At 57.8% G+C, this 11,836-nt stretch overlaps 1 protein-coding gene across 1 annotated transcript; it reads left to right on the forward strand.

Moving 5' to 3' along the window:
• Window positions 1-9,148: 9,148 nt before the first annotated feature.
• cyc14 (guanylyl and adenylyl cyclase family member) lies at window positions 9,149-11,327 on the forward strand (the record flags this gene model as incomplete). The annotated part of the gene is made up of 5 exons (XM_002948900.1): window positions 9,149-9,211; window positions 9,551-9,598; window positions 10,226-10,327; window positions 10,613-10,699; window positions 11,286-11,327. Coding segments are annotated over 5 exons (342 nt in total), but the record flags the coding sequence as incomplete, so codon positions are not given.
• Window positions 11,328-11,836: the final 509 nt, after the last annotated feature.

Here is an 11,836-nt window from a genome sequence, read left to right on the forward strand (position 1 = left end):
TGTGCCGGCAGTGCAGCAGGATGATAAGTTGAGAGCGCCGATGATGGCAACGGCGGCGGGGTCAGCGATGATGCCGGGGGAAGGCGCCGGAGCCGGGCAGGTATTGCGGCTGGTACTTCGATACTCTCCGCCGCTGGCGACGCCGCCAAAGGACCCTTCTCTGGGCCACCTGCAGAGGAGCTACGCCGCACTGGCGGCGCTGCCGGGGCTGGTCACCATGCTGTCCTACGACGGTCGACAGGTGCTCTTCCAGAACGCCGCATCCCTTGAGTTCATGGGACTGCGGTGCCCCGCAGCCGTCACATCGCCACCGGTTGCGGCGGCAGCCCGGCCTGGCTTTATGGCGCTAGACATGTTGGGCACTGGCGCCTCTGTCTTAGGCGCAGGCATGTCACAGGGGGAAACGGTGGCGGCGGCAGCGCCGGCAATGAGCAGCGCCGCCGCGCCCATGATGACGTCGGCGTCTCTGTACACCTTCGAATTGTCGAGTAACGGCGCAATCGGCGGCTCGGGCCTAGATGCCGGGCGCTTCATCGAGCCGCGGCTAGTGGAGACGCTGGATGGGTGCATGGCCGGCAGGGTCCGTGCACACCGTCGGTATGGAGCCATCGCCAGCGACGGCAGGGCCATGAGAGTTGGCGATGGCGGCGCCGGTGGCGGCAACATGGGAGACGGAGCGACCGCTGGCAGCATGAATAGGATCGAAGGCGCAGACGGCACCGGTGGCGGAACTGATGTCCGCGGAGTATTGGTGGAATTGTTCAAAATGGCGCCTGAAGGGCAGCTCGAGGAGCTCCTGTGCCAGGTAGCAGTACAGATGTACGGCTCTGTCATTGTGTCACAAACTCAATGAAATCATGCACAAATAAAGCCAAGTTGCACGCCAGTAGTCGGTTTGGTCATGGTTGGCTCTCCATGTCCTCTTTTAGCGGTTTCCTTTGTAGCCGAAGGGCCCTTTCGTTCCTCCGCCGCGCTGCGCTGCAGCGACAAGAGCAGAGCGGAAGCTTTGAGCTCCAATCCGACTACAGCTGCTGGCCCACTGCAAGGCCCTCTCGGTGACGTTTACCGCTACAAATCCTCCAAACCTTAAGTGCTGCTTGCACGTGGCCCACGTACTCCTTCAACAGGTGTCTGCAGGGCAGACTTGGCGCGGCATAATACCGGTGCCGTCCCGCCTGACCCCAGACGCGCCTATGCATGAGCCCTGGGTCACTCCATGCAATGCGCGTGAATCAGCAACCGCTGCAGTCGCAGCCTCAGGCGGCGATGGTGGTGGCAGCGCTCTCGTGCAAAACAACTCTACCTTGGCGGTAGCGGCGGCGGCAGCGGAGGTGCCAGCGACGGAGGCGCCAGTGACGGAGGCGCCTTGCTTCCAGTTCGACCAGCCGGGCCTTATGAGTAGCGGCTCGCGTCCTGCGACGGGCTCTGTTCTGGGCTTCTCCGAAGAGGCGCTGCAGGATAGCCATACAAACGAAGCGGTGAGGTGCAATGGCACGCGCAATGTGCTGTACGAGCTGGGTGTTCCGTACCTTGCCGTACGCATTCCGACCTGGCTGGGTGTTATGTACCGCGCCATGCGTGTCCGTTACCGGAGCGATCGCATTTTGGATAGTAATGGTGGTAGTAGGAGGCGGGCCGCTGTGAGTCGGTCGCCGAGGCGCCGGCGGCCTCGTGGGCTCCGTGCTTTTGTGTGGGTTTAGGTAGGGTGCAGCGGACGCAGGAAAGAGCCGAGAAGAGAGTTTGGGCACAGCGAAGCCAGGGGTTTCTGTTTAATGCCGACCGCATTCCGTTCATGTATATAATTACCAAGGTGCATATCCATTTGGACTAACTTAGGGTTTATATTACCAGCGCCGCCGACTACCTTTTGATTAACCCTTAACTAAAGCCTCCTCTCGCAATCCCGCTCTTGCTCTTGGGTTTCCCCGTTTCGCTCGCGAATCCTGACCCGGTCAGAATGTTCGCAGCTGCGCCCTCGACACCTTCACCAGTGGCACCAGCGCGAGCCCCGTTCCCTGCAGCCGCCCCCACATCAAGAGCCCCTCAAGAAGCCGGGGTTTGCTGCCCCCGGCGACACCTCTGCAAGCCTTTCGTCCGCATCACATTACTCAGCCATCTACGAACTCGCCTCGCCTCCGCGGCGGCGTCGCACCTGCCGAAGCTTCTGCCACAGCTCCTGAAGCTTCTGCATCCTCCATCGTGCCGGTGCTGCCCGTCTGCCGCCCCGGCCTCCGTTGGCCGTCGCTATCGCTGCTGTACAGGAGGTTCGGCGGCGACAGCGGTGGTGGCGGCAGGTGCCCCACTGGCAGCGGCGATGGCGCCGGTGCTACAGCATCTGGCGGAACCTGTGGGTTGTCCGCAGCCTCCGTCAGCAGCTCTGCAGCTCCTCCAGAAGCCCCTCGAGCCGTGAGGTGTCGTCCCTCGCTGTCAGCTGATAGATCCAACTGCAGCTTCTTACGGCTGACGGCAGGCTGTCCTGGAGCAGATGCCGGCTTCTGCAGCACCACTGCGGCAGTAGCAGCGTCACACGGTGGTTGCGGCAACGGCAACGGCCACAACGAGGTGGTCAGCGCCCCTAGCACCATCTACCTGTCCACGACGGAAAGTCTGCGAATCGTTTCGAATGCAAGGCCACCATCAGGCAATGCTACCGCCGGAACTGCTATAGCCGCTGCCTCCATGGCCACAGGCCCAACGGCCGTAAAACTCTGCCCTGCTACTGCCACTGCCATTTCCCTGGCGCCGCAGCAGCAGCAGTCAGCAACGCCTGCTGCTGCCGCCAATGCCAACGCCGATATGTCCAGTTTCTCCACTTCCGCCGCATCCGTTGCCAAGCCAACTTGGGCGCAGCTGGGCGCGTCTGAGATCACCTCCACCTCCGCCTTACCTGCTGCTGCCGTTGACAATTCCATCCCAGTGTCGGGGAAGGCCCAAACACACAGCACACAGACCTCTGCCTCTGCTGTCGTTACCGCAGCCACTGCTATCCCGCGCCGCACTGCTTTAAGCACGCTAGGCGGAGGCAGGTTGTCATACTCGCTCGACGCGCCCTCGAAATCCCTCCAGACAAGCACATGGGGCCACCTGGACACAATGCGGTGGATTGAGAAACGCAAGTCCTTTTGGCAGCAGCCGGCGGCACCGTCTCTGCAGTTGCAGGCCGCGGCGGCGGCGGCGGCGGCCGCCACTATTGCTGCGACGGCAGCAGGCTCCCCAGCCGTGGGGTCGCAGCAAGAGGCCTCTTTGTCGACAGTAGGGTTTGAAGGAAGCTTCAGCGGTTCTTATGCCCCGTCCCATCAAGAAGCCCTGGCAGGCGACACGTCCGCTGCGTCCAAGACGTTAGGTCACCTGATCGACCCCGAGCCCTGGGGAACTCTGTCGTCCGGAGGTGACGGAATCGCTGCCACCGGTGGTGACGGCGCGTACGCTGCGACGGTAGGCGGCGACGTCGGCGGCATCTGCTCGCGGGCTCCCGTCCCCTCCGTTAGCGGCTCCTTCACGCTCTCACCGCTGGTGTCCACGACGGGGGCTCAGAGCTCCACCAATCGTGGCAGGGCCCAGCGTCGCGCCCACCGGCCGCCGGCAGCTCGTTTCCTAGCGCTCGTAGCCGCGGCGGCGGCGTCCACCTCCTCTCGGCCCTGCGGTCCATCGTCATCGCATGTTTCATGCCGCGCTAAATCCTGCACGGAGTTCCGCAATACGTTTGCTGGTCAGGCGGGTAGGGCGGGACTGTGTACCGCACAGCGTTGCTCGGCAGTGATGGCACTGGACGAAGTCAACAGCGGGCAGCATCTCCCGGTTGGACGCCAAAGCGCGGTAGATATGTATTCGTGCAAGGCAAGAATCCCTGTGGAGGCTTCTTCCCGAGATGGGTGCTCTAGGACGATAGCGTCGCCCGTAGATGCTGCCGAGCTGCGCGGTGTAAAGGAGGGCTCTGGTATTGCGGCGTGCAGGATTTTGGGGCAGGCGGAACCGCCGCCACCGCCTTCACAGTTGCCGCAATCACTGCTGCCAGGGCCATCAGCACCGGCCCGAGTGGCAGTAGCGGTGCCGGGTGTTGCTACGGCTGTGTCGACGGCTGCAGCGTTGCCGGCACTCATGCCTGCCCCAACATTGGAGCCCTTTAGTCAAAACCATGACGACCGTACGGCAGCCGTGGTGCCGTCCGTCAGCAGCGGAGGCGATGACCGTGGAGACGCCTTCGGCAGTGGCAGTGGCATGCATTCCACTAACGCCGTACTGCAGTACATTGTTACGAACGTAGCGCGTGGCAGGGGCCGTGCACGTCAGGGGCCCCTGGAGTCCTGTGAAAGTGTGCCATCGACATCTATCACTGCGCCGAGCATTGAGGCGACCCTGGGCATCGGTATTCCGTCACCGATCATTGACCAGAACGCTGAGCTGAAATTGTTCAACCCGCCGTCACCGCCGCAGCCGCCACTGTCGATCTTCGATCTGCCCCGTGGCGCCACGGACGTTGAAGCGGCAGCAGAAGCAGGTGAAACCAGCTGCATCGGTCGCAGCGCTGCTGCTGCTGCTGCTTCTGCCGCCGCTGCTACTGCTGAATCTGCCGCCGCCGCTATTGCTGCGGCACCCGCCGCAGCTGTGCACGCCGCTTCACCTGTCGCTTCACCCGCCGCTGCCGCCAGCACAGACGCGTTGGACAGTTGTTGCTGGCATGAAGTCACCGTTACCAGGCTGCAAGACCCCGTGAGCGGCCAACCAGCCTTATTGATAACTCAATGGGACATCACTGCACGGGTTCGTGCTGAGCGACTGATCGCGGAGGTTCAGGAGACAGAGCACCGCCTGCTTGAGTCCATCTTTCCGAGGTACGTCGTGGCTGGGTGGTTGGACGGGCTGTGTGGGTGTTGGAACCGTCCGGATGGCCCGGCACAGCTAACGGCGAATGTGGTTTGTTACCGCATCTAGACAGGGCAGCTGAGTGGGATAAAAATGCATCGCTTACATGCGATCGGGCGTATTCCGCGAGCAGCAAAGCTTTACCGTGCTTTGTACTTTGACCTGTACGACTGCATGCAGGCATGTGCTTGAGGTTGCGGCGGCCGCTAGCTTTGGCGGCAGCACCGCCAATTCTCCGACCGCGCGTCAGCTCCAGGGAGCGCGCCCGAGCGGATCGGGCGGCGTGGGTACCCATAGCGACGGCAAGCGCGGCCGCCGGCGGAGTGTGCGTCGGCCGTTGACGGCAACGCGTCAAGGACGGCCTTCCGGCCGTACGAGCACAGCGAACGCCAATGTGTACGGCAGCCTCATGCAAGTGCCGCTGGCTGCCAACTGTTCCTCGCTGGCCACTTACCACCCTATGGTGAGGTCTGTCGCTCTGCTTGGTCGCTGCTTTGGTCAGGGTTTGTTAGTTTGGATGCGCGAACTTGATGCGTGAACGAGATGAAGGGCGATTGATGCGTGAGTGAATGAATGGCACCATACCAGGCGCGACTGCTTGAGTGAGCGAGCGATGGCGTCATCAACCCCGTCTTCGGGCAATTCCATTCCTGACGGATCCGCAGGAGCGGGGAGCGAGCAGCAGGCTGTCACGCAAGTATGTGGGTGCATGTGCGGCCGCGTCCGCGGTGCCCTGCTCACTCCTCAATCCTCCGGAAGACAGACACACACACACACACACACACACACACACACACACACACACACACACACACACACACACACACACACACACACACACACACACACACACACACACACACACACACACACACACACACACACACACACACACACACACACACACACACACACACACACACACACACACAAAAAAAAAAAACATAGCGTACGAACATGCAGGTTACAAAACCAAAATTTCTCTCCCCAAAGTTGCGTTAGTCGCCCTCCATAAAATGTGTGCCGCATAAAACTTCACGCCACACATCGTTTCGCCGTGAATTTTTATACAAAGCTCTACTGAACCTATCTCCATTTAGCCCTTAGCTGAGGGATGTTACTATTAGAGCTTTCTGCGATAGCGGCTTCCCGACCGATGTGGCCTCCGCCTGCCCTGCTCTGCCGCCAAGTACAAGGGCTTCGTGGGTCTCATCAGACTGTTGGCTGGGCCAGCACGGCTAGATAGTTACTACTGCACCACCGGCATGTCGTCTCACGAATGCCTAACACAGATCTAACATACACCACAACGTTTACCATCTGGGATTGGTGCGTTATTTTCTTCGTCAGGAAATCCGCCAGGACGTCCCATCGATACCGTAAGGGAGCATTATGTATTCCGCGTTTTGGGGACGACGTTGCTCCATTGAAAGGTCCTTGCCGTTGTTGAGAGAAGACAAAAAGCAATGGTCGGTGCACGCACGTGCTCTCGCCACATAGCCACATAACCGCGAGCCCGCCCTCGAGCTACTTACTGCCCGAATACCAGGTGCCGAGAAACACCCCGCAAGGAGGTGGGGGTACTGCACCCCTACGTTTGCCCTTCCCTCCATAATACACATATTTTATTGTGCCGCCGATACACACGACATACCCAACGAACATCGACGCACATGTATTTCCCCGCTTAGTGTGCATATCCAGCATCTTCTCTAGCAAGGCGAAAAACCTTTGCTGCGTGCCTCTCTTGGCTTTTTCAGGTAACAATCCTGTTTGCGGACATCGTCGGCTTTACGGAGATGTGCCACTCAGTGCAACCCTCCATTGTCATGCAGTTCCTGAATCAACTCTACTCCCGCCTTGGTGAGGAAGAAGTAATTGTGTAAATGAATAAATGCATGTAATGGAGTCCATATTTCTGTAAGCAGCATGTATGTACGGGAGTTAGGGGTGTAGGAGTCCTGGCCTCCGTCCCTCTCAGGGGGGTGCAGGAGGCGACATGGGCTCGGTACCCGTGTAAGTAGGGGGTCAGGGATAATGTCCAAGTAAATGCTTGAGTGTTCTCTCGCTGTGTCTGTCTATCTGTCTATCTGTCTATCTGTCTATCTGTCTATCTGTCTATCTGTCTATCTGTCTATCTGTCTATCTGTCTATCTGTCTATCTGTCTATCTGTCTATCTGTCTATCTGTCTATCTGTCTATCTGTCTATCTGTCTATCTGTTTGTAGTAGTAGTTCCGGCATAGACGTGAACCGACGATAGTCGGTTCCGTCGTCGGAACGGAGACCTTACCCCAACTTCGTGTCTGTCTGTCTGTCTGTCTGTCTGTCTGCCTACATGTCTCTCCGCGCGGTAAGCCATTATTATGCCGGGCTGCTGCCCGTTGCGCCATGCATGCATGTCGAGTATTCGACCATCAGCACTTTTTCTCTGGTTTGAGCATACACGCGCGCATCCTTGCTTCTCCCCTACCGCGTGCAGACTCCTTGCTTGATGTTTACGGCGTCTATAAGGTATGTTAGGATCGTTCAGGTCGTTCAGGTCGTTCAGGTCGTTCAGGTCGTTCAGGTCGCTCAGGTCGTTCAGGTCGTTCAGGTCGTTCAGGTCGCTCATCATGCACGTGCACCCAATCAGGCCGCGTGTAAAGCTTGGCAGACCCGTAACAATACCGGCTTAGATCAGGATGCGGCGAGCTGTTTTTGTGGGGAAATGCTCTCCCGCATACCTTTCTGAATCCGCTCATCTTCCGCTCTTTATTGTATGTAGGCTCTAGCTTACCCGCCCCTATATACAATAAGGAGGAAGCTCATCCTCACCTAATTGCCCGGTTTCCAACATTATCTGCCTGTACAGACGTTGTACCGTGCCAGCTCGCGTACAAGTGCACGCACATGTATACTCCTTACTTTGCTTCCTGGGCTAAGCGATGGTTCCTTCTTCGTGAGCTGCACAGGGGGAATCCGGTCTTCTTAGTGGGCTCCAGCCTGTTGGTATCCGTTCTACATACACGTACACCGAACACACACCGAACACACACACACACACACACACACAAACACACACACACACACACACACACCGAACACACCGAACACACACACACACACCGAACACACCGAACACACACACACACACATGCCATGAACATTCCCCTTGCTCGTAATAACATTCGCCACCTTGCTTGCCTGCCTGCCTGCCTGGCTGCCTGCCTGGCTGCCTGCCTGCCTGGCTGCCTGCCTGCCTGCCTGCCTGCCTGGCTGCCTGCCTGCCTGGCTGCCTGGCTGGCTGGCTGCCTGCCTGCCTGCCTGGCTGCCTGCCTGCCTGCCTGCCTGCCTGCCTGCCTGGCTGGCTGGCTGGCTGGCTGGCTGGCTGGCTGGCTGCCTGCCTGCCTGCCTGCCTGCCTGCCTGCCTGCCTGCCTGGCTGGCTGGCTGGCTGGCTGGCTGGCTGGCTGCCTGCCTGCCTGCCTGCCTGGCTGGCTGGCTGGCTGGCTGGCTGGCTGGCTGGCTGCCTACCTGGTTGCCATGGTGGTACGCTGACGCCGAATCAACGGTGTGCACAAACGGTCTCACGCGTATGGGCGGCGGGGCTGTGAACTGCCGCCAGGTCGAGACCATTGGAGGTGCGGCAACACGCAGACGGGCGGGCGGGGAGGTGGCGACGGATATGCTATGCGAAGCTACGGAGGTAGCTTGACCCAGAAGGGACAGCAGCAGAGGGGAGTTGCCGTATTCGTCGGAGCTGGAAGGATAGGGGTTCATTCATGCTTAGGGCTGCCAGCTAGAGAGGTTATCAGGCGTCTATGCATATCTAGCTGCTGGGTGAATTTGCTGGGGGCACACACTTGAACGCGGCGAGCAAGCAGATCCTGTTTAGGCTGCTTTAAAATATTAGATAAATTAAAGCTAATGGCTTTGTGTGATGATACGCGTAGTTTTGACAGCTCAGGTGTTTACGCCCGCTTTGCCGTATGTATGTATGTATGTGTGCATGCGTACGCCCTATATGGCAGGGCCTGAATGAGGGTGAGGGCGAAATCCCTGACGTGTATAAGCTGCGGTATGAAACCTTTCCTCTGGCCATGGACCCAAATGGATAAATTAGTGATGCATGCTGGTGGTTGCCCTCCCGTGATCGCCCCTCGCTTTTTAGCTGGTCAATCTGCACTTTTATTTGGCTCAGGTCTTGCTTGTAGGTTGTCCAAGTTTCCGGCGGCTTTACTTTTGCTTAGGGCACTAATCTTGGGGGTTCCCGCCCCTCTTGATCGTCCCTACCCTGCCGTACCCAGATTGCTACATGGTCGCGGGGGGCCTTATGACCCGGGACGCAGAGGGCTTCACTGCCGTACGGCGCCCCTCCTCCGCGGACGAGCTGCACGCTGCCAAGGTGCTGGCGTTTGCGAAGGTGGGTTCGTTAGTTTGGCTTTGGGTACGGTAAGTACGGCAGTTCCAATCCTCGTCAGATGCAATACAAATTTTGTCTGCGATGAAGATGAGCGTGGTGCATTTGCAGAATTTAAAAATATTATTACTGCCAGGTGAGCAGCGGTACCAGCATTTCCATGATTGAAATGTATGTACGGCAATTTATTGCTTGCGAGGCGGGAACTATTGATGCAATCTGTTGCCCTAGTAGTACGACATGTACAGGACGATTGCAGCTGAACTATATATCTGTCGTCGCGCATTACAGGCCATGCTGCGGGAGGCATCTACGGTGCCCTTGCCCACGACAGGTGTGTGCTAACTAAGTACGTCATCTTAGTGTACGAGCCTGCAATAATGGTTGCCGATAATGATTGCCTGCTGTCAACTGCACCGCACATTTTTAATCGTCTGCTTGCTGCGCATCCAACGGATGACGTCATTAAGTTTGTTGCTTTGGATGGCATACAATCAGATGTCGCGTCATACGACTGTAGCATTGAACAAAACACGTGCGTACGGCAGGACTTGCACGAGGATGTGGGTGAATGGATGATTGCGGGAAATTAGAGCGAGCAGCATATGCAGTAAATTTAAACGAAGGCCCGTCCCCGAACCCGTTCACACACAGACACTCATTGGTGTCTGGGGCTCGCTGTAATACCTACTATTACACATACATACATACAAACGGACACAGGTCAACCCATACACACACAGACACACACGCACGTATATGGAAACACGCACGCCAACTCGTATGGAAGAGACGTACACGGAAACATTAAGAGCAATGATTCCAGAAGTGCAATTCCATCCTATGCTCTCCACGTACGTACCACCTCGACCCATGTAATGCAACCTGACCGCCTTTTGCATGTTTTAATCCGTATTACTTCTCTGGCCTTCACCATTCACCATCACGCATCACCATCGAGCAGGCCATGCCGTGCGCATGCGCATCGGTCTCCACTCCGGCCCCGTCATGAGCGGAATCGTGGGCGCCAAGATGCCAAGGTTTTGCCTTTTTGGAGACACAGTGGTACGTACCTTGTTTAGCACAGTAAATATAAACAATTGTGCAACGCGATGGTATGCCCCATGCCATGTCCGGAAATGTTCCATTGTAACAGCTTTACTACGCAATGTATAATTTATAGGTATTTTACATGAAATCATATGATACGCTAAAATGCAATCTTGCATGTCGATTAAGATTGCTTGAATACCGTTACGGCGAGTATATTCTGGATGCGCCGGCTTTCCCTTGCTACGACGTCCACATCTACAACCCTAGAATTTCATACTAAATGCCCGTACGATGTAGAACACGGCCAGCCGTATGGAAAGTACTTGCAAGCCGGGCTGCATCCACGTCAGCGCAGCCACGCGAGGTTGTCTCAGTCGTGAATCCGACGAGGACATGGACGGACACTGGCGACCCACGGGCGGTGTCCAGGTGCGACGGGGCGGGGGAGATGCTTTCATGTCTTGCAAATATGTATGTATGCATGTACGTGTGTACATGTTAGCGCGCAGGGAAAGCAGCTTCAGCACCGTTCGGTTGAGGTGAAACAGGCGTGTGTGAAGCAAGCTTAACCCAGCCTATGAACATGCCTGGCTCACGAATGCACACAACCCCGTTCGTCTGCGAAACACCGTCCCCATCTATTATACTAAGGGCACAATCTAAAGAATATGAAAATTTTACAGATGGCTGTTGCAACCACCGCAACCGCTACCAGCAAAACAGAACAACCACCACCAACTACACCACCATGAATACTAATAAAAAAAACTCCCGCCACCGCCGCCCGTACATATACATAGTAGGCTTGTCCCCGTGCGTACACAGGCAACCACCGGTGGTGCCAGGCTTGATGTGAGTGCGTGTGTTATTTCCAAGTTGCGTTACCCTCCCTCCAGCGATGTAATAGCGTGTATTTACGCACCTTGTTTTGCGTGTATAACTCCATATCGCTGTTCCTCATGTATTATAGGTAAAGGGCAAGGGCCAGATGCAGACATTCCTATGGCGACCGCGCTTCCTTTCTGGACCTGTCGTACCAAGCGTCGGCGCCTTGCGGTGGGGCTTAGGCACGGCGGCCGGGGCGCCTAGCACTCTGGTGGCGGCGGCGGGGCTGCCGAACGGCGGCAGCGACGGAGGCGACGGTGGCGGCGGAAGCGCCCATCCACTGTCTACCTGCGGCAATGCTGCAGCCACGCCCTTGAAGCGCATGCAGCAGTACTACTACCTGAAATACAACACGCGCCGCGGCGCAGCTCAAGGAGGCCGCCGCGGCGGTCAAGGTTCCGCCACCGTAGCAAGTACGGGGAGTGCCGTCGAGGGCCGCGGCGGCCGCGGGTTGATCATGTCGTACCTCGCGGCTCTGCCCGGCGGCGGCGGCGACCATCGCAGCGGCCCATTGCCGTGGTGCCAGCACGGGGCTGCAGACGCGGCGGTGTCCTCGTCATTGTGTAAGCTACAGAGCGGCGGTGCTGCGCAGCCCTGGGGGGAAGGAAGGATGGCTGTCGACGAAGACGACGATAA

This window comes from Volvox carteri, assembly GCF_000143455.1.
Source record: "Volvox carteri f. nagariensis unplaced genomic scaffold VOLCAscaffold_12, whole genome shotgun sequence".
NCBI lineage: Eukaryota > Viridiplantae > Chlorophyta > Chlorophyceae > Chlamydomonadales > Volvocaceae > Volvox > Volvox carteri.